Source organism: Pelobates fuscus, chromosome 5 (genome assembly GCF_036172605.1).
Source record: "Pelobates fuscus isolate aPelFus1 chromosome 5, aPelFus1.pri, whole genome shotgun sequence".
In the NCBI taxonomy this organism is placed as follows: domain Eukaryota; kingdom Metazoa; phylum Chordata; class Amphibia; order Anura; family Pelobatidae; genus Pelobates; species Pelobates fuscus.
This window is the reverse complement of record NC_086321.1, coordinates 171,762,830-171,786,709: the sequence shown is the minus strand read 5'-3', so window position 1 is coordinate 171,786,709 and position 23,880 is coordinate 171,762,830. Positions and strand designations below refer to the sequence as shown.

At 41.8% G+C, this 23,880-nt stretch overlaps 1 protein-coding gene across 2 annotated transcripts in view; it reads right to left on the bottom strand.

Moving 5' to 3' along the window:
• Positions 1 to 537: 537 nt before the first annotated feature.
• Positions 538 to 23,880, bottom strand: part of CORO1C (coronin 1C) — a 66,691-nt gene continuing 43,348 nt past the window's right edge. For both annotated transcript variants that reach the window (XM_063454690.1, XM_063454689.1), the window contains exons 3-11: positions 18,540 to 18,662; positions 16,099 to 16,228; positions 15,737 to 15,918; positions 14,798 to 14,917; positions 12,630 to 12,734; positions 9,695 to 9,840; positions 5,724 to 5,781; positions 2,799 to 3,044; positions 538 to 1,919 (exon numbers count right to left, since the gene is read on the bottom strand). In XM_063454690.1, the coding sequence (XP_063310760.1) occupies positions 1,782 to 1,919; positions 2,799 to 3,044; positions 5,724 to 5,781; positions 9,695 to 9,840; positions 12,630 to 12,734; positions 14,798 to 14,917; positions 15,737 to 15,918; positions 16,099 to 16,228; positions 18,540 to 18,662 (1,248 nt within the window). In that variant the 3' untranslated portion in view covers positions 538 to 1,781. The remainder of the gene's footprint in view (positions 1,920 to 2,798; positions 3,045 to 5,723; positions 5,782 to 9,694; positions 9,841 to 12,629; positions 12,735 to 14,797; positions 14,918 to 15,736; positions 15,919 to 16,098; positions 16,229 to 18,539; positions 18,663 to 23,880) is intronic.

Below are 23,880 nucleotides of genomic sequence, written 5' to 3'. Positions count from 1 at the left end.
CAGGAACAACCTAAATTAGATGCCCAAAAGGTAGATCGCCAGATATTTTAAAACTACAGCCTCCATGAGGCTTTGTCTTTCTAAAAATGCATGCAAAGCATGAACGGAGTTGGGCTTTGTCTTTCTAAAAATGCATGCAAAGCATGAACGGAGTTGGGCTTTGTCTTTCTAAAAATGCATGCAAAGCATGAACGGAGTTGGGCTTTGTCTTTCTAAAAATGCATGCAAAGCATGAACGGAGTTGTAGTTCTATAACATCTTGGGATCTACATTTTGGGCACCCCTGGCCACAGTATCCCTTTAATAGCAGGCACAAACTTAATTGGTAATAAAAGGTAACGAGTCACGTTTCCAGGTGCAAAATAATTTCATTTTTATGTGCTGTGTTCATTATTTTATCCACCCCTTGTATGCAAGAACGTTTACCATAGCTCTCACTTCGTTTTGAAATTGGATCTGGAGACATCTGGTTGAATTGTAACAGAAGGTTACATGCACATATACACAGGGAACCTTATAACAGGGATCTCTCACAGGTTTCATTTTTACCAGCTCACAATTTATTCTAGGTCAGAGGAGGGTTGGTTTTCATATGAAGGAAACAGAGGTGTGTTTCTCACATGCACTATGCTTTATTGAGTCTATACCACGTACTACACAAGTTGCTTTCACAACTATTCTGTGCTGGCTTAAGTGATATTGCACACTTTTGCAACAGGGCTTTCTGGATTTATTAAAAACACAATGACCATGTACTATATTATCGGCTACAACAGTGATTTTGAGATTAAAATGGTTGCTGCCAAAATCATACAGAAAAGAATAGCCCCTTTCCTGTATATATTTAAGGCCATGAGCCCTTGTTTATGATTAATAGGTCTTCCAGGCTGGAATACAAAATGGAACTTCTTTCTGATGCCTTTGATTCTTCCCATAGTTTTGACATGGACAAAACATCTTTGTTTTTGCTGCAAACCGGAAAACAGATCAGCCTGGTTTGGATATAAAAAGGTGCATTTCACCAGGAACTTGTCTCTCCCACCTTTGCTTCCCACTAGAGCGCTCAGGCCAAAAGAAACGCTTGTGCACAATAATAGCAAAAAGATTTATATAAAACTCATGAAGCTTTTATGGGTAATTATTTTCTTGCGATTCCAGACAATGTAACACAGTGCTTGCTCTTTTACATTAAAAATAAAAATACTATATGATGCATGGTCCCAATATTGCAACCTCACAAGGTCTTTTTGGCAAAAAATAATAGATTGTGGCATTGGTCCATCCTTTACATCCCCCCACCCCCCTTCCCTACTCTGAGAAAAAAAAAAAAAAAAAGTAAAACACAAAAACTTTAAAATTTAAAAAAAAAAAAAAAAAGAAAGAAAGATATTGTACTGATCTTGGAAACAGGCATATTTCATGTAACACTTGAATAACGAGGGTAAAAATCTTGGCTTTTAATTAAAGTTTGTTGATATTAACCAGAGGCTTTTTATTCTCTCCCCTTTGGAATAAGAGGCTCACTTAAGGAATTGGGAAAATCAGGAGATTGTGACAGTTCAGGAGTTAGGTTACTGGCAGCATACAAAACTCCTGAAATGACACAACGGTATCTTAAGAGGAGGCACCTGGTTGAAGGGGTAGGAGTAAAGTCTCTGTTTTGAACTGGGAGTGACGTTTAGTCTGTGTTGGTATGCTGATCGCTTGGGCCCGAAGAGAAGTATTGAGTGGAATGTGGTCTGGCAGTGGGCACCTCCAGCTCAACCAGGAGCGTGGGTAATTCATTCTTCTGACTCATCGTTGTTGGTGAGACTGGCGATTAGTTCCTCTAATTTGAAGATCCTCGCTTCTTGGGACCTGATGGTGTCTTTCATTGATCGCAGCTCCTTCATCACCTCATCCATCTTGCCGTCACTGGCCTATAAAGCAAAGAGAAATAGAGATTGTATATTATACAAACAATCACAACAGGAAAACTACCCAAACACAGTATTGCTGGTCCATAGTTATTTTGAGGACATATCGCACTTCTAAATATTGGCTTGGCAACTCAATCAAGTTGTCTCTATGTAGGAGCTTTTAAAAATCACTGAGACTAGTGAGCAGATTCATGTTCAGCCCTGCTTCAGAGTTGCCCAACAGATAAAACTCAGGATTTGTGAACAGACTGTTTTGAAATTTTTCTCAGAACTCTTCAGTATTAATATGTCATTCCATTTTGAATATATGCATAACATTTTGTAACCCATACTTCATTACGTACAACTATCTCATCCTTCCAACGTTCTGGACCTACCATTAGCTCTATAAAAATAAATAAATGTGTAAAAAACAAACAAAAAAAAAACAAAAAAAAACACCAATACACCTAATATGACCTGTTAAACAAAAAACACATTTTTGTTGTTTTTTTCCGATGGCAATGGTTTGATTTTCAGTTTTTGTTCCAAGTCCTTAGTATGTTACGTTGAACACAAATCAAGTATCCGGCAGGCAAACAAACCATTTCAGAAATACATTTGGCCATGCTTTATTACTGCAAATTTTTATTATGATAAGTAAATTGTTCCTGTTAAAATAAAGTACTCTGTAAATAAACAGTCAATACAGGCAGTTTTCAATGCAAATGGGTGCAGTGATAAGATTTTAATAAACACAGTCTATAATATCTCATGTTCTACATGTTATTGGGAGAAAATGGACAAGCACGAAGCCTATGCTAATTGTCAGCTGTCATGTAGTAGTGTATGTGGACGCATATGCATTAAGCCATCTGCTTTGGGCTTTTGTTTACTTACAGGATGGGAAACTTCAGCAGCCTTCTTAGGGGTGCTGGCTGAGTCACTCTTCTTCTGGGCTGCTGGTTTGCTACCCAGAATGTTCTTCTTGACAACATTGAGGTCTCGGTTCTTGGTGGGCATGTATCCGTGCTTCAAGGATATAAGGATGGGGTCGGCATTCTTTCCATCAAACCAGTCCTCGGCCTCAATGGGAGCATCGGGTCCAGCGGTGTCTGGGTACAGATCATCTTGGAAGAGGTCAGACTAAATTTCAAAGAATAACATTTACATTAAAACTGAAAATTGTCAGCCTGTGGCTTTGGTATTAAGTAATCACATGCAGAGGAGGTCAGACAGTTCATGCAACTACATGTTAGGCACGTGTGGTAGGAACCTATTTTCACTACTTTATTTTATTAATCTTTTTGTAGAAGGATCTTGGAAAAATAAAAAAAATAAACCGTTTAGCACTAAAAATGCATATTCTACTTGCACTTCCCCTATATGTAGGAAGATGACATAAGGGAGAAATTAGAACTCAGGATAAATATATACCAGTTATTAATGTGCTGGTAAGCAGCAAATTATTGATCTATTTATTGAGGTGTTGAGGTTTTTTTTATGGTACAGAATGACTTCAGTTGAAACTAGCAAGGTTTTTTATTTTTTTACAATAAATTTAGAGTTTATTAGAAAGTAAAAATCAACAGCAAAAAAAAAAAAAATACAAAAATAGGATAATCACACAAGATTCGGCATAGCAGAAATGTGAAGGCATACAAATGTAACAAATATAAATCTGAAGCAACAGGAAATCTTCTAGGGGAAGCCAAAACCATTAGGTAACGTCAGGACCAAAAAGGAGCATGAACAACAAAACAAAAAAGGAAAACATAGAAAAAAAATAGACTGTACATTAGGATATGAAGGTATCTAAACTGAAACAGTGGTGATCGTTAAAGGTCTTAAGATAGTTCATTTAGAAAGCCTCTTAAGAAGGTTGGAGGCCATATTTCACATAGATTTTTATATTATTAAGTATGATGGCATTTGTTTCCATTATCCATGTATGGTTGAATAGCAGGTGTTTTGCTGAACATTAAGGTTTCACACCAAATGGAAATATAATTAGGGCTTATAGGCGATCAATAGGAGTAATGGGAGACCAGACATCTTTGGGAACGTATAATTTCAGGAATTTAAACAAATAGCATTTAGACTATAGCATAAGGTGGATGGTACATTGGGGTAGTATTCGACCTCTCGAGTGGGTTATTACGTGTTCTTGCATAGCACGACCACTTACTGTTATCTCACATATATATTATTATTATTATTATAATAGCCAAATTTACCACCCTAACTCCTCCCACAGTTTTTACACTACATAGACAGTAATATACCGAAACATGCTGATTGTTCCTGATTGGATTGCTATTACTTTGTGGAACGTTTCGCTGAATGGTTCACAGAATATCGTCGTTCTTGTGGCAAAATTGGTCCCATAGGAATGAATGGCAAAATGGTCAAAACTAGAGTGGGAGCTGTCAAAAGCAGAAAAATCAGGACATGATTTCTAAACTGCCACCACTCCCTCATTTTCAAGCCCACCTACACAAATCTTATATCAAAATGTTCAGCTATTCCTGCTGCCACTAAACATGTCCACGGCTAAGCCATAGTCCTGATAGTTTTGACAATATGACCATTTGTTTGCCACTCACGCCGTCCACTGACATTCATTGAAACTCCACTCTAGCCAGCTCAAACTTGAAGGGCAATTTCTAAACTGGCACAGACGCCTTCATTTGTAATACTTCAGAGACATACTATGCATCAAAATGTAGGTCTGGGTCTTGTGATTCTCACAATATAACGCTCTTCGCTGTAGGATTTAGTTTTTAAAATACGACCATTTGAAGATGGCAACTGCCAAAATACTCTGACCTGTGCCAGGCTGGAGCAGCAAGTGATGTCATAGACAGGGCCTTTTGTACACCTGCTAATGTTTTTATAAATGTATGTTTTAATGTAACTGTGAAGCACTTTGGGCAACAACATTGCAATTAAATGTGCTATATAAATAAATAAAAGTTTAAATGCATTTCTCACTATCAAGCTTGCCATGTGCACTTTTTAAATTTCAATCAATTGGCTAGTGTAATGTTTACTATCTTTACTCACTCCAAACACTCCACACAGTTACTCCAGCCACTCCAACCACACAACAGTTACTCAAGCCACTCCACCCAGTTACTCCGCCCACTCCACTTGTAGACTACTGGTGGAGGCAAGAACACTTCACACAATTTCCCCAGAAATTGTAGCTTTTCTAGTTCAAAGTAATTGTTTAACCAAATAATGGAAATAGTTATTTTCAACTGCAACCCAAAAGCAAATATTTGACAGAAAAGGAAGAGGAGAGGTAATGAAGTAGCTTTGTAATAATGTTCCACATTAGGGACCCCCAATGTTACTTTAGACCATGGTACCAATAATGCAAATGAGGCTTCTCTTTCTTTTCTATAATAATTGAGACAGAGAAGCCTATATATCTTTCAGGAGATGTGAAAACAAACAAGTGGGAACATGACGCATTGCACAAGGCAGTGAAATCCTAGGTGGAGCATTTCTTCAACAAACTCCCCAAATCGATATTTACCAGTGAGTATGTCCGCACAATATGGAATATATCTGATAGGGACAGGTACACTTTAATATTAAAAATAGGAAGGGAAAGGTCCAGCACAGGACTTAAAAGAGGAATTGGCAGGGGGAAAAAACAAAAGAGGAAGAAAGAAGTAACTGTGGAGAGAAGGGAAACAGTATAGAGAGGAAATGAGTAATCAAGAGTTTATTTGCAGCGCAAGAACATGGCCTATATAACAAAGCAGAAGTTCCACTTACATATAGATATTTTGTCTTATTACTGCAATCACTCACCTTTCTGGGCACAGTCATGATGATTGGCTCACATTTCCTCTCGTGTAGTTTGTAGAACCTTTAATATAGAAATGAATAAAAAGATCTAACATTGGTCTGTTGAATTACTTTCTTTAAAATCCCTCACAAAGTAAAAATTCGCACCATAGTGCACCCAATGCAAGCTTCCCTACAGCAACATTAATTTTTAGAAACCTTGCATATACATACATACATATAAAATATAGGCAACATGTGGGGTATATAATCTATTTTATACACCTTATAAAAATAGCATTAATTAAGTACAACATACGGCCGTGAAAAGATTTTGTGCGGCTCGCAAGATCCCAGGGCCAGCATACCATAAGGTGGAGCTTCAGTAACCTCTACCCAGGTCTGACAGGAAGTGCTCACTGAGAGCACAGAACTGCTTCCTGTGAGACCGGGGAGAGGTTACAGGAGCTCCCCTCACCCAGTCCACGGCACAGCCATGCTACAAGAGTGGAGAGCACAGAGGGGCTGGGAGGCCAACGAGCACAGAGGGGCTGGGGGGGGAGGCCAACGAGCACAGAGGGGCTGGGGGGGGAGGCCAACGAGCACAGAGGGGCTGGGGGGGGAGGCCAACGAGCACAGAGGGGCTGGGGGGGGAGGCCAACGAGCACAGAGGGGCTGGGGGGGGAGGCCAACGAGCACAGAGGGGCTGGGGGGGGAGGCCAACGAGCACAGAGGGGCTGGGGGGGGAGGCCAACGAGCACAGAGGGGCTGGGGGGGGAGGCCAACGAGCACAGAGGGGCTGGGGGGGGAGGCCAACGAGCACAGAGGGGCTGGGGGGGGAGGCCAACGAGCACAGAGGGGCTGGGGGGGGAGGCCAACGAGCACAGAGGGGCTGGGGGGGGAGGCCAACGAGCACAGAGGGGCTGGGGGGGGAGGCCAACGAGCACAGAGGGGCTGGGGGGGGAGGCCAACGAGCACAGAGGGGCTGGGGGGGGAGGCCAACGAGCACAGAGGGGCTGGGGGGGGAGGCCAACGAGCACAGAGGGGCTGGGGGGGGAGGCCAACGAGCACAGAGGGGCTGGGGGGGGAGGCCAACGAGCACAGAGGGGCTGGGGGGGGAGGCCAACGAGCACAGAGGGGCTGGGGGGGGAGGCCAACGAGCACAGAGGGGCTGGGGGGGGAGGCCAACGAGCACAGAGGGGCTGGGGGGGGAGGCCAACGAGCACAGAGGGGCTGGGGGGGGAGGCCAACGAGCACAGAGGGGCTGGGGGGGGAGGCCAACGAGCACAGAGGGGCTGGGGGGGGGAGGCCAACGAGCACAGAGGGGCTGGGGGGGGAGGCCAACGAGCACAGAGGGGCTGGGGGGGGAGGCCAACGAGCACAGAGGGGCTGGGGGGGGAGGCCAACGAGCACAGAGGGGCTGGGGGGGGAGGCCAACGAGCACAGAGGTGCTGGGGGGGGAGGCCAACGAGCACAGAGGGGCTGGGGGGGGAGGCCAACGAGCACAGAGGGGCTGGGGGGGGAGGCCAACGAGCACAGAGGGGCTGGGGGGGGAGGCCAACGAGCACAGAGGGGCTGGGGGGGGAGGCCAACGAGCACAGAGGGGCTGGGGGGGGAGGCCAACGAGCACAGAGGGGCTGGGGGGGGAGGCCAACGAGCACAGAGGGGCTGGGGGGGGAGGCCAACGAGCACAGAGGGGCTGGGGGGGGAGGCCAACGAGCACAGAGGGGCTGGGGGGGGAGGCCAACGAGCACAGAGGGGCTGGGGGGGGAGGCCAACGAGCACAGAGGGGCTGGGGGGGAGGCCAATGAGCACAGAGGGGCTGGGGGGGGAGGCCAACGAGCACAGAGGGGCTGGGGGGGGAGGCCAACGAGCACAGAGGGGCTGGGGGGGGAGGCCAACGAGCACAGAGGGGCTGGGGGGGGGGAGGCCAACGAGCACAGAGGGGCTGGGGGGGGGGAGGCCAACGAGCACAGAGGGGCTGGGGGGGGGAGGCCAACGAGCACAGAGGGGCTGGGGGGGGAGGCCAACGAGCACAGAGGGGCTGGGGGGGGGAGGCCAACGAGCACAGAGGGGCTGGGGGGGGAGGCCAACGAGCACAGAGGGGCTGGGGGGGGAGGCCAACGAGCACAGAGGGGCTGGGGGGGGGAGGCCAACGAGCACAGAGGGGCTGGGGGGGGGGGGAGGCCAACGAGCACAGAGGGGCTGGGGGGGGGGGGAGGCCAACGAGCACAGAGGGGCTGGGGGGGGAGGCCAACGAGCACAGAGGGGCTGGGAGGCCAACGAGCACAGAGGGGCTGGGGGGGGAGGCCAACGAGCACAGAGGGGCTGGGGGGGGGGAGGCCAACAAGCACAGAGGGGCTGGGGGGGGGAGGCCAACAAGCACAGAGGGGCTGGGGGGGGGAGGCCAACAAGCACAGAGGGGCTGGGGGGGGGAGGCCAACAAGCACAGAGGGGCTGGGGGGGGGAGGCCAACAAGCACAGAGGGGCTGGGGGGGGAGGCCAACGAGCACAGAGGGGCTGGGGGGGGGGGGAGGCCAACGAGCACAGAGGGGCTGGGGGGGAGGCCAACGAGCACAGAGGGGCTGGGGGGGAGGCCAACGAGCACAGAGGGGCTGGGGGGGGAGGCCAACGAGCACAGAGGGGCTGGGGGGGGAGGCCAACGAGCACAGAGGGGCTGGGGGGGGAGGCCAACGAGCACAGAGGGGCTGGGGGGGGAGGCCAACGAGCACAGAGGGGCTGGGGGGGGGGGTGGGCCCAACAAGCACAGAGGGGCTGGGGGGGGGGGGGTGGGCCCAACAAGCACAGAGGGGCTGGGGACGGGGCAAAAGAGACAAACATAGGTTGGGAGGTGAGACAAAGAGAGGAATATATTTAGAAAGATCGATAAATACAATAAACTGATTGCTGTAATATGTCCAATTAAGAAACCCTGAGGGGGGGGGGGGGGGGGGGGGGAGAAACACATGTTCTGCACAGCAAAGTAAATTTTATAACGGTTTCTTAGCAAAATAGTTTAAACATTAATTAGACCTTTACTTTGAAAGTGAGGCTCTAAAAGCCTGTGTGTGGCCCAAATGGGGTTTCTTACTTTTTTTTTTTTTTTTTTTTAAGTTTGGCGCCTGCCAACTGCCAAGTTGTGCAGGTCTGTTTTACAGTGCGACAATAGTGTTATTTCCCTTTTCATTTTAAAACGTGTTTATCTTTTAACTATCGTAATAGAGCTGGTAATTTTGAGCAGACAAAAGAAAGCATGTTTATTTAAAGAGAGACTTCACTGCCCAAATACAAAATAAATCAAAATCACTGTTTAGTAGATATATCCAAAATGTAAACCTGCATGCAATTATGTTTTTTGATTCAATGGGAATATAGATCTAAAGTCAGCTTGCAAAATCTGCAGTTCTTTGCCTGATGTCTTTGCAAGCCCTCCTCTTCTAACCCCACCTAGACCTTCTGTGGCTGTCCAATCACAGACTTCCCAATGCAGCTCAATGAAAAGTCTTCGCAAGGCACGTGCTCTGAGCAATTGCTGGCTCTTGAGTTTAGCTCTACTGAGCAAAACAACCAAGAAATAACAGATGCAGATGTCTGGTTGAAAGTCAAAGGGGTGAAACCAGGTTAGTTCGTAAAAGTGTAAATGTCTATTGAAATCAGCACTTTTGGAAAAATAAAAATGGCAGGCTCTTCACATTAAAGATTATTACAGTATTACATCTTCCCAGCAAGCTAAAGTGCCTTAGGGGTCTGGAGTGTCCCTTTAATCTCTACTCTACAGCATGTGCCATACATATATTGCCGTATTTTATATATCATAGGATGACTAATGTACCTTTATTTTATTGGTTGTATGCAGATTCTAGGGTAGCATGGATGAACCGAACAAAAGCATGAACACAATTTGACCTATGGGAATCACTTTATTTTATTCAGATGGACAGACATAATTGGCCAGCCAACACAAGCTGTAACCCACTTAATTTGTAAAGCCATACCTGGCAATCTCGCACTTGTTGACATCTAGCCCTCGCTTTGGCATGTAACCCATCCCTCTTTGTGGTTCCTTGCTGACGAATGTGCTGAGGTAGTGAACATAAGGGGACTCATCAGTGATTTCAAAATACCGAATACTGCTGTCACCCTGTTTTAGCAAGCAATGAGAGAAAAAAAAGCATTAAATAAAACTACAAAGAAAAAAATGACACTAAAATAAAAACATACAATAGAAGATAGAAAAGGGTTGCATACACATGTATGCAGTACTGTGAAAGCTTGTTCTTGGGCAGAATGGGGAGACACAGGAGTGAATTAACACTTTCTTGCCTCCCAGTTAAGTCTGTTTAAAACCAACTCTCCACATTTCCTAGTTAGGCAATCTACATTAAATCACCATGTTCTTCCCACATTCAATGTAAAGAAAATAGGCTTACTAAAGTTAATCAGAAGTTTAATGTGAAATTACATTATATATATATATATATATATATATATATATATATATAACAATTATTATCTTGTAATACCTTTTTTATTGGACTAACAGAATTTCTTTAATGACAAGCTTTCAGGAGAACCTCCCTTTCTTAAGTCTGAAGCATTTTTGAGCAAGACGACACATTTTACATCTACATCACTAGACTAATACAGCTACAATCTCAATTTGAAATAAATATACATATACACACACTATCGTAAATAACTGTATACATTCAGCAGAACAACTATTACACTTCTTAATGCAAACAACACTAATAAGAAGGCAATATAGCTGATAGGGAAGAAAACATCAACAAAATTTGATAAAAAAATAAATAAAAAAAACATTAACATTTAATTTGAGATAACCACAAAAAACAACAACCCCACAATTATTTTTAAAAAATGCAAAGTCAAGATCGGACATAATTTTAACAAAAACCCTGCATTTATATTTAATAATTCACACACCACCAACTGTGGGTGCATCTTCTGCTCCATGTCCATGTTTTAGACATAATGTGCTAAACTATTCACATAGATGGAGGAGCAGTGGCATGAGTGCGTGCACATTTTTTTTTATTTTTATTTTTTTTAATACAAACAATATAACAGGCTTAACACTGATGAATATTTACTGCCTTGCAGTGTAGCATGTGGATGAGTTAAGGTTGCTTAGCTATACACTATTGCAGTGTAATGAATGCTGGGACGTACAAGTCTGCATGGAAAACAAGACTGATGATTCAATCATAGGATATAGCAGACATGAGACTTTCTTGTTAAATATATTAGGTAGGTCGATGAGAGATCTGTCCACACTGAATGGCTAGTACAGTTCTCACAGTGCTGCATAGTATGCAAATCAGACTACCTGTGCTTAAAAGAACTTTGAGATGAACATGCATGTTTCATAACATGGGTTTTGTGCTAACCTATTTTAACGTTAATCTTGCAGGAGAGTAAGCACACCAACTTGGAATATGGAGGTCGTAACAGATGTTTCAAGACTATGGCTATCAACTGATGTATTTTGAAGAGGATACTGACACCTATTGACTTCAATCAAACATAACAATTGACACTGTAACAAGTCATCCTGTGGAGGCACAATTTCTATTTTTAAGTTACTTTCTCAGCAATGTTCTTACACCCAGTTGTGACCTCAAGGTGTTCTCCTGGCTCATATTATGCTTTTGCTATACAATTACCCTCTGATGTCATGAGAATTCAACTAAAGAACCAATAAAGGCACCCAGACCAATAAATCTCAATTAAGTGGTTTGATGCGGCGGCCCTGTAGTCTGAACAATGCAATGTAAGACATTACAGTTTTTGTAGAAACTTATCTTCCCATTACAGGGGTAAGCACACACCTAATGACTGTCTTCATTACAGCCGTTAGAGGTGTTTGCTCTACAACAAGCACGTCAAACTCAAAGGCTAACACAGGCCAAATAAACAAGGTTTCCGTTTATGTGCGCCGCAAAAAAACCAAACATCAGTTTTCATAGAAACGTAGGTTTATTTTGAAAAGTACAGTATACATTTTTTTTTTATTTTTTTTTTTAAAGTTGCCTGACACTGGACGTCCTCACGCTTGTAGGGCTTCAAAATAAACAAAAGAGCGAATTTATTTTAAGGAGACGTGCATTTGCATATAACCAACGTTTCAGTCCAACTACCTTGACAGCCAATCCAATGCTTTCCAATAGCAAAGCATTGGGAGGCTATTGTGCATGTGTGGCAAAAAGCTGTGCGACCAAACAGCATCTCCATGAGGAGCGTTCAGCGCCTCCATGCAGACCCAATCTAACACACTGCCCCTCTTCCCATTCGAATACACTGCTCACAAATTCAATACATTGCCCCCCCCTCCCTCCACTGTTATACACTGTCCTCTTCCCCCAATCTAATACACCCCTCTCCCCAATCTAAGCCTTTGACTGCTGTGGAGAGGGTGCCACTAATTGGTTGAGAGCTTCGGCTGATGCTCCAAGACAATCATTGGCTCCCTGTTCATAAAAACAGCTTGAGAAAAATACGTACATTTCTCAAACTATGTGGAGGCTACCTGCATGCATGGTCCATGGCTTGTTCTCCCTCCAGGAGAGAGGGCACAACACCAAATGTATGTAAGAGTTGGAAAATATCTAACATTGTGTGGCCGAAACAAGCGGTCTGGCTGCAAAACTGGAAGCTATAAGGGGTAGTCTGAGAGTGCAGCAATTTTTACTAATTACAGCATTTCTAACTCTGCTAAGTAGGCTCATATGTGCTTGCAGGGTTGCTCTATGCATCATCACCTGTACAATAAAGCACATATATGGTACTACCTGACAATTTAATAACCAAACCAACATCTCTTCAATTTCATATAGATGAAAATATAGTGAACTCAAAAACAAGCAGGGCAAGTTGCAAATTCACACAAATGAAGAAATGGTAGCTCACCTTCCCACATAAGTAAATTATATTGGTGTCTGGATCATAGAATGGTAGCAAGACTCCATTGCTAGTGTCCATTTCATGTAGTGCAATTGGCTCTTCCATATTTTTCTGAAAAAAAAACCAAAATGATCAAGAAAACCATGCTGTACTATATCAAATAAACGTTCTGCTAGCATTCAGCACATAATTAGAAAACAAAACATTTCACCAATCAAAAGTTCATTCACAGAGTATTTTCAAGATGCTGGCAACCTGTAAAAGCAATTCTACATCTGCCTTCCATCAATGGGGTGGAACAATCATACAAGTGGTCAGAGCAACAGTATTCAAGTAAAGGGGGTAATAAAACAATATTATTTTAAATCAGTGTTACACCAGTTAAATTTGGATCATAACAGAATCACCTTGCAATATTACAGAACTGTATAACCATGTAATCGGTTTTTCATTACAAGTAATGGTAGTTTTGACAATGAAGCTTTAGCATCATATGTTTATTACGTTGCAGGGACACTAAGAAAATAGATTACTCATTGTATGATGTGAGGAAGTATTTTAAAAAGAAAGCCAGGAAACTCCACACCAATTACTGTTAGCCAAGCATTCTTGGAATGGACATCGTTGGATGCGATTTTCTTTAAACTGTCAAGAGGCAAAAAATGAGACTGACGAAGGTTCCATTAAAAGCACTGGAACTCACATCAGGAGCAATTCGCATGTTAGCACTTTAGTTTGTTTTCTTAGTGTGTCTATTGTTGCAAGCAGAGCGTTCATATATGTACCAAACCTAGTGGCAGAATATATAAAAATAAATCAATGAAGAGGGGGAGAAGACCAGCAGATCATACTTTGGGAGCAAATCCAGTACAGACTAGAGTATTAGAGATAGATTCTATACATTCTAAAACCAGCTCTCTCTCTTTTTGTATTTTATATCCCTCAATATTCACCGACCTAGTATTTTCTCTTTTTGCTTTCACATACTGCAAGTGGTTAGGTGTCAGCAATATACACAGGACAGAAACTCACTTATCAGTTTAGCGAGCGGATTACACACAGGATTTTAAACATTCACTTAATAGTGTTCTAGCCTTTAAATGGCATATTGTGCTACAGGCACAGATCTTTGTTGAACAAGATCTAGTTTGCAGTAATTATTTGTTGAACTTATGTGTAAAGTATAATCATCAGGATCCCTAGCAACCGAAATTTTATTTTATGAGATTTATTTCCATATAGAAGCAATGCTAAATAAAGACTAGGAAAGGGTATCTTTGATGTTGTTATATTATAAACACTGATATTGAAACATTTTGAATACACATGATAAGCTAAATATTGTATATCCTTAGTATCCTTTTGAATTAGAATTTGCTTCTGATGCAACTTCCAACTAAAAGGAGGGGGAGGAGTGATAATCACCACTTATGTGTTTCGTGTCCCCCTGGCACGCACTATACCATAATCAATCACAACACACATCATGCTCCCTCGCGGTTCCCTATCTGACAACTGCACGGCTGTCAGTATTGAATGTGCCACCGAACCGGCAAAGCAGCCACCTGGCCCGGCGGCACCACCATGCATTACAGGAGTTGCGGCCGCAAGGTAACTTTAGGCCGCAATTACTGAAGAATCAGAGCTGTGTAACCCCCATGTGCCGCGACCCATCGGGAAACTTCCCGGTATCCCAGTGGGCCAGTCTGGCCCTGTGCAGAATATAGCAGAAATCAATTATAGAATTAAAACTGATAACATGCTAATTTTGGTAGATACATTGCACATGTCTACAGTTAGGCAAAAGATCAGTGCTTGCTACATTACCATACAATTCAAATTTACTTTTTTCATGGAGTCTGCACGATAAAATTCTAAATTTGGAGATGAAAATCAGACAGTTCCACATTTTGGGTATACTTGAAGTAGAAAAAGTAAGCCAATTAAAAAGTACTTGCAGCAGTATCAAAATGAAATAAATATTTGGACTAAGATAAACAGCACTGAGAAAAAATGTGATATGGACTCTTAAGAGTGTCAGCAATTTGCCCAAAAGGTTAATATTAGCTTCATTAACCAAAGTGTACCAATGTGTTATGTTTCAGGTTTACAAACTTGCAAAGTTCTATCCACTTTATGTGAAAATGCCCCATCTTTCAAATCACCCTACATACCGGATTCCATAGCGCTAGTTGACGCTCACTCATACGACTGAACCCTGTAGTAAACACATTCCCATCTGATAAAAAGATTGCTCTCATAGGCCTGGCCCCTTCGTGAGCTTTATCCTTTTCCTGAAACATAAAAAATAAATGCATTTAAAAAAAAAAAAATCAATTTAAGACAGTTTGTTTGCAGGAAAAGAATAGCATCTATAAAAGACATCCAAATTAAGAGAAGTATTGTCATGATTTCCACTTTTTTATGCCAAATGGTGTGTTTGTATATAGCAGAAGTCATTGAAGGTGGACAGATGTACTGAAGGTTGTAAAAAGGCCAGGAAGAAAAGTGATAAGAAGTACAGGGTAATGCACAAAGTTACATTTACATGTCATTTCATCCCATAATGCAGTGAAATGAAGGGCAAACTTGGTTAGGTAACAATGGTGTTTGAATACCCAAATGTGCAAGGATAGAAAGTCTCACCCAAACAGTGTATGCTCTAAGTCTACCCACAGATTTTTCACAGGGTCTGCATGCAATCAGTGCACCTCTGCAATCTGGGCTGCATAGCAGCAATAAAGAGAATCAGCTAATCCCAAATCTCACAGTTTCTTCTGGACATTTAAGTGGTTACATTTAACTGTAGGTTTTCACGTACACCATATAAATGTATCAATTGTAAAGAAATAAAAGTGGCCCTTATTAATGGGATTAGTAAGCTCTAAGACAAAAACAAGAAGCTGCAATCATATTTATTCTATTCTTTCAAGTCCTTTTTATCCTTGACAAGGAAAGAAGAATTTATAGTGTATAGTTGGGAGAGTGATATTTTACGTTTAACAGCGATTTTATTTTCTTCATGTTATTAGATGCTGCTTTTTAATATAAACGGAGTACACCAAGTTAGGTTGTAGAATGATTTTCCCAAGGTTCCCTTTTTTAGTGCTTACTGCTACTATTTCCATCTTGCGTGGGTCGATCACACGCAACTTCTTGTCTTTTGAGGCTGTACAGATTAGGCTCCCATTACGATTCCAGCACACACTGAAGATCATGTCATAATGCATTTCGTCCAGAGTAATCAATGCCTCCCCGGTGCCCACATTCCAAATAATGACGACATTATCACAACCTGTATGCAAGAGAAATTTTTATTTATTTATTATTTTTAATCTGAAAACTAAATATTCGATCTATACAAGATACAAGTTGTGTTCAAGCACATTTGGTCTCACTCACAAAAGATTGTTCAACCATCAATGTATATAAAAGGATCTAACCACATTTCAGAAAAGCATTAGAAATGTCATACCTGCACTGAGTAGAACATTACGAGCAGTGGGATGCCACGTTACTATGCCAACCCTCTTGGAATGCCCTTCCAACACCACCACAGGCTCTGTGAGTGGCAGAGTCAGCCCACCATCTGGAATCTGCCATACCTAAATTAAGACATAATAAGGGTTATTTATGCTCTCTAGCATCACAGGGAACTTTATGTGTGGCGCTTAAGCAAATGTAAAACAAAATTCAGTCTGCATGTATAGCACCATATTAATCCCTTTAGGACTCTATTGGCCACAAAGTCAATTGTGATCCATCAGTGTAGCGTGGCGAGCTGACTGACAGTATCTGTCAGAAATTATTTGCGGCCGCTATGTAAACAGAATGTCCTGGGGCTTTCCTGAGACTTCGGGAATCTCGGGTACCTGCATACAGAATTGTGAAGTCTCCTTTGCGATCTGAGTGGGCACACCACCCCTGGCTGCAAACTAGATGGGAGATCGCTTCAGAGAGCAATTCTCTCTGCCCAGTTTGTTATATAAAGTTCCAGTCTGAAGCTGCAGTGTTGTGTAATATATCATGCCCAGCTTCTTTATGGTTCACACAGCACCCAACGTGAGAACTTGCACAAAAGGAACATCCAATCACAATGACATTACCAACATAGAAACATATGCTCTTAAAGAAATCATGCACAAATGACAGGCTGTCTTTGCAAGGGGAGTGTGGGTATGACTGCATGTATAGGAGAACAGAAGCAAAAGGCTGGCTTGATAAATGCTCTATAACAGAACAAAAACACTGCCAACTCTAGGTTTCAAATAAAGTCTGCTTTAGATTATCCTTGAGCATCTGGATTTTTTTCTCTTCTTCTGGTTACGTACTTCTAATGGAATTCATGCCACTCTAGTCTGCAAGGCACCAAAGAAGGAGTGAGTGCAGTTCCTTAAAGGGAGACTACAGAACAACTACACCAGAAAAAAAAAAAAAAAAAAAACACAACCTAATGTAGTGCTTCTGGTGTCTATTGCCTGTACCTGCAGGTCATTTAATGTAAATACTGCCTTTTCAGAGAAAAAGCAGTGTTTACATGTCATTCACTCAAGTGGCCACTGGAGGTACTTCCTAGTCAAGTGTTGCAGTGTACAGGACTGGTGTGGAGCGTCACCACGCTCTGCATGAAGGCGCTGAATGTTCCCCATAGAGATGCATGGATTTAATGCATCTTTATTAGGAGATGCTGATTGGCGCAGCGTTTTGCCCTGCATGTGCAATAGCCTCCCAATGCTTTCTTATGAGAAAGCATTAGATTGCCTGAGACCATAAAGTTTAATGATCTGAGCCATGGAAGTGGAGCCAGCCTCGCAGCACTATGTGGGACAAAAACACCTTTTTCAGCGCAATCGGCACTGGGCCGAGGACCTTAACAGGCATACAAGGACAATAGTGTCAGGAATATAGGTTTGTTTTTTTATTCCTGACACTATAGTGTTCCTTTAAGAGTGCCCTATTATATGCATGGAATAATATGTTTAACCTTGTGCAGTTTATATTAAGGGACCCATGTAGACATGAACTCTATGAGTGTGTCATTTATACCAAGAGACTACTACAGATAATATAAACCGCTCCTACCCCACCATAAATAAGGTGATAATTTCTTGAAGAATGCTCAGGTATGGGGTGTTTAATGCAATGCTGATACTGTAGTAGCTCATGTTAATGCAACTACTATAAAAGTAAATACCAGGTTGCTTAAAAGGAAACTTTAGTGCCAGGAAAACAAAGTTCCTAGCATTATAGCTCCCTATAGTAACTCCCACCTCCCACTTACCTGATACCAGGGCCAATGTCCCATGGGCTCTGCCTCTGCTTCATGCTTGGCCACGCTCACATAAGGGTGACACAGGATGTCCTCACGCATAGTTTGAGGAAGCTCAGTGCCTAGACAGCCACTAGAGGTGGAGTTAACCCTCAAAAAGGTAATTACTACAGTTTATGAAAAACTGCAATAGTTCTCTTTGCAGGGTTTAGAAGCCTGGGACTATGCACCCAGACCACTTCAATGAGTTGAAGTGGTCTGGGTGCCTATAGTGTCCCTTTAAATCTGATCAGACCTGCCCTAGGGGAACTGTGTGAACACAAAAACGCCTCAGGAGAGCCTGGTTACTAAGTGCAACAGTTCAGGAGCTACAACTTTGTTTCCCTTCCACTAGAGATAGAGCAGTTGAATTTTCACACCACATTTTGTTTATTCTATTGCAAGTGCCTGGTTGTTTTGTTTAGACATTTATATTTGCTACAGAGTCTATCGTCATACATAAAGGATCCTGGACCATAAAAGCACGATAGTGCAGAACAGAAGATACCTGTACATTGGTCTGTATTCATGAAGCAGAATAAGTTGCAGAAAGTCACAAAACCAAATACTCTGAAAGCACAAAAAACAAAATAAAAGGAGAGGATTACCATGACCGTGCAGTCTTCAGAGCCGCTGGCTATAACATTGTCATTATGTGGACACCAGTCAATGTCCAGCACTGGTCCTGTATGGCCACACACTGTTGGATAAGACTTGTCAATTCTCCCAGTCTACAGAGGAAAGGAGGAAAGTGGCCATTAGAAAAGTCAATACAAGCTTGAAAAAATAAATAAATAATAGTTATTAAAAAATTCAAGAGCATTAACACAGACTAAGCAATATAGAATGTTCTGTATCTGCATGTCAGCTGTTTCAGTATGACATCGGACTTATCAACCTCAATTATTTTCCTCATAGAGATTACTGGTAATATTCCAACAACACGTAACCAGTCAATATGATGGAGGGCCATGAGGACTGGTTTGGGGAACACTGGTCTAGCCAACAGTCCAGGTTTTGTCAGGCTCTCTATTGGAATAAAACAGGGAAATACATAAATACTGGATTGTTGGTGGGCCATTAGGATTGGGTTGGGGAAAAGTGGGCTAGATGACAAGCTAAGTTTGGGTATTGGTGTGGTGGACAGACTGTCCTCTTTGCTGGAAGAGGCAACCAGGGGCCACAGTGGACTGCCAGGCATGGGGAGGTGCTAGGAGAAGCAGCCACTCCTTGTAATGCACACAGCTTATGGCTGCCAGGATACATCTTGAAGTCATATCCTGGGGGGGAAAGAAAAGTGAAGGGGACAAGCAGTAGACAGACAAATATTAAACCTGCTGGTCTTGTGTAATATGTATAGGAATTGTACTGTATGTAAGTCTGATGTAGTTTGTGTGTATATGGGTCAGTGTGTGTATGTGTATATCTGTTTTGGTCAAATGTAGTTTGTGTGTAAAGGGGTCTGTGTCAGCTTGTCTGTGTTTGAGTATTGAGTGTGTGTCAGTGTGCATGTGTCAGAATGACAGCGTAGGAGTCTGATGTGTATTAGGTGTCAAAAAATGTATTATTAAACAAATTCACCAATTTTAGTATTCTGCATATACACTTGTATAATGTGTATTCTATTCATATTTACATTTGTATATATTATAATCAATATATATATATATATATATATATATATATATATATATATATATATATATATATATATATATATATATATACATAAAAACACTCAAGTTGTACAGAAACAAATCTCGATCACATTAATATGCAAACACAGATTACATTCAGCCAGCACACACTATGACAAAGGGAGAGACTATATTAAGGGTAATTCACAAAACTTAATTTTTGCTAAATAAATCCAAATGGCAAAATTGAATCAAAAATACTTATATTCTAACTACAGTATAGCAAAGTTCGAGAATATTTTGAGATCAGCTTTTTTTGCCTCAACATTTTAATTCCGATTTCATTTGTGATAATTAGTTTAGCAAATATCCCTGTCCCCAAGCAAGGGACTACAATCTTTGATATTATTTTGAGTTAGGACAAGCACTTTATTTTAAATCTTGTCCAAGGGACTAAATAAAAAAAAAAAATTAATAAATCCACACCCATGGAATAGGTTAAAATCAGCCTTGGTAATTTGAAGGAAAGGTTAACCTGTCATTTTATTAGAAATAAAAACAATTTCATCCACTAGATGGCAATCTATACCAACAATGCACATGAGTGTCCAGGATATATTAGATACATTTAGAAATACAAGAAAATATATGGGCATGTATTTTTATTCTTTTTTAGGAATCAAGGAAGAAAGTCCATACAGGAATTCTGATAAAGACCTCAAAATAAAAAATGGACCAACTGAACCACAAATAACATAAGTAGAGCATGCTTTGGCAAATTCCCTAGGATTTATGAACCAGGGTCACACCCTCTCTCATATGTACACATCAGTACACTCACCCATTCAGGCACAGCAGCGCTACATTCATGCAAATGCATACGTGGAGATCCATTTTTCTCGGTTCCTCATCTTGCTCACCCATTAGCAGTAAGTTGGATATATGAAACCTGTTTGTCTTTCACAGTATCCCTAGACAATGCTACCTCAGCAAACTCTACTAGCAGACACAACATATCTCCCAACTTCCTCCCACCCAGCATTCGGCCCGAAAATTAAGACAAAGTGACATCACTTCCCGTGAGTAAGGATGCCACACATGTTTTAGTGAAACTGGAACAGCTGTGTCTGCCAATGCATCATGCCAAGACAACCTGCTACTTAGCAAACCAGGGGTTGCAGTCAGGGAAGGTCTATTGAGTTCCCCATACCAATTATTAAGGTTAAGGAGTGGGTCTACAGTAAAAGGAACACTCCAAACACAAAGAACTTCAGCTTGATGGGAATACTTTTTGTTATGGTGTCTAGCGTGACATACCTATGTGACAGACAGGGAATTTTGTTTCTGCTTTTGTTAGCTCTATGGAGTTAATGGAAATGGCAGGTGCGCTGGTTGTTCAACGTGTGTGCAGCTTCAGCACAGAGCATATCTTAATTAGAAGCCCATGATTGGAATACTGTCTGTGAAAGAAAGGAGAGCTTGCAGACTCCAAACAGCACATACAGTAGATAGCTTTTTGTAAAATACTTTTTTTCCCCCATAAACCCCTGAGGAACACATGCAGAAATAAAAAAAATAACAAAAAATAGACCTGCCTGTTTTCTTTGGGCGCATACCTACTAAACAGTCAAAAGAAAAACAAACATTCAGTGTAGTGATCCTTTAACTACAAGTCTTCATAACATTTTGATGAATGCGAGGGAGACTTGCCTGTTCGATCACTGTGTAACATAGTAGTAACCAAGGGATTATTTTTTTCCATATTGGTAGAGAAATGTAACAATGGGTATTGGTGGTGCAATGTAAACCAGTGCAAAAACATGTTGGTAAGTTCCAGACATGTGAAGCACTCAAGATGGTTGAAAATTCAGGTAAATAGTCGATAAGTAAAGCTCCTGTCTTACAGCAGTCAGTATTGGCTATCAACTAGTAATTTGCACAATATAAACTGGCTGCGATCATTAGTGATGAAACTCCCGGCAATCGTTCAACATTTAGGGCCAGATTTTTGTGTTTGCACCTGTGTGAAAGGGTTAATACTAAACATGGTTGTACAGAATTTCTCAATTATAGCAGCATCTTGAGCATAAACCGTTCACATGTAAATACAATGTGACAAGAAACCCAAAGTCATTCCAAAAATAGGAAAAAGTTTTGCTGATATTCACAGCAAGCCTTTGTTTGTTCATTCTTTTCTTGCTATGAACAAGAACTTCACCAATAGCCTCTAAAATAAGATTTTACCTAGACTAAACAATGTTAAATCAGGTCTACATTAGCATTACTACTATGGAAGGACTTGTTTCTAGATAGCATCTTGCTCAAACGTTGTCCACTACATAAAAAAAACTACACACAGCACAGATGTTCCCAGTTTTTGGATGTGAATCTGTTCCACTTACACATTTAGTGCTTAACCATTCTAAACCTGCCCATTGAACTTGCTCTGGAATCAACATGCCACGATGGCATAATTCTGTGATGCAGATTTTCATCACCAGAGGCAGTTTTCTTACAGATACCGGAAGTTCAGGCATCATTGTAAACCTGGGCAAAACCGTTACATTACAGAAGGTAGTCTTGTCTGACTGTATGGAACACAGGCCTTCTTGAAAATCAGCTTGAAATAATTTCTTACAGATTCCAAGTAAAATAGGCTTCTCTTACCCTTTGAGTAAAGGACACTATGGACTATAACCACTACAGATTAAGAATCTGGAAATGTGTGTAACCCTCTAATAAAAATCAGGACCTGCTCAGTCCCTCAGATGCCAATATAATGACACACAAGTCAATCTTGGAAGGTGAATACAGTGAATGTGTGCAGAGTGGCTTAATCCAGTTCTTGCATTCATTGTCTTACAAGGTTAGACAGCTAATGTCTCCTTGAACCTAACAACCCATTATAAGTGGCTGCATGTGTGATACTTACAAAGTCCCTCTAAGCATGATCTAGTAAAGCAAAAATAAAAATTTGCTTGCAAGAAGGCTGAAACAATTGTCAATGGTTACTGTGCAGATGAGACCAGAATGCCATTTTGTCAATGTATTTCCCTTATGGTTGAGACCAGTGTGATTTGCAAAATGCATAAGTCCCCTCTGTCCACAAGTGAGTTAAAGTGGTGTATGAGACCTGAGAGGGAAACAGAATGGTAGGAAAAATGGACACTCCAGGATGGAAATGTATCTGTAGAGAATACAGCGGCAAGCTCTGCCACGAATGGGATCTACCAATCAAGCTTATTTTGTCTCTAGAGCCTAAATCATACCCAGTTGAACCGTTGTCCTGAGCTGTACTTTCCATTTGTCACATAAGATAAGTGGAGCTACTGGAAAAGCCAAAAGCCATACAGTGAGTGCTATCAGTTTATTGAGAAACCTGTTCACAGTCTTGCGAGAAGTGTTCACCTCCCCTCACTAACTGTTAACACCAAAGTCGTGGGCTGTTTGTAAGCGTGGTCAGCAGAAAGAATGGAGATTTATACAGATGGTACATGCTGTGTGCAAAATTTCATACAGGTAAAGGCAAAAATATAGGGCATTTGCTGCAATTATAACAAACTGTGTGCTGAGACATGGATAGACATTCCAGCACTGTGACAAATGCAATGAACAGGTTGTTATGGTGCTTAGAGTATCCCTTACACCTTGTATATTATGTGGTTTTCAGATAAATATATTAGGCTTGGAAAAATAATGATCGGCTGGTTATTATCTTAGGTATATTAAACTGCCAGAAATTAAGAAATTAACATGCACACAATTTTAGATTCAGTGTTCTGTAGAAGCAATTTTACTGCCACATATGCTTGAAAGGCTAAAGCATGTATCTAATAAAAACAGATGTCTCTTCCACGTGTTTTTTTCACTATAAAGCAGGAATGGTAATGCTATAATTTCTGCTCCCATATTTATGGACAAACGCTGTGACCACCCCAGATGCTCAATGTTAAAAAAATAAAAAAAAATAAAAAAGGGGGAGAGAGGTGATCTGTTGTAATGGAGAGACAGCTCTTATGTTAAATGAACACTATAGTCACCTAAACAACTTTAGCTAGAGGGCACTTCCTGATTCATACCAAAGACTTTGCTAGAGCATCGCTGGATGTCCTCATGCTGTGTGAGGACCTCCAGCGTCGCTCAATTCCCCATAGGAAAGCATTGAAAATCTTTATCAATGCTTTCCTATGGGGAGACCTAATGCGTGTGCGCTGCATTGCCGCGCATGCGCATTAGGTTTCCTCAGCCGGCGGGCGGGATCAGTCTCGCCCACCGGTTGACGTGATTACTGGGAGGAGCGACGCCGACCCGA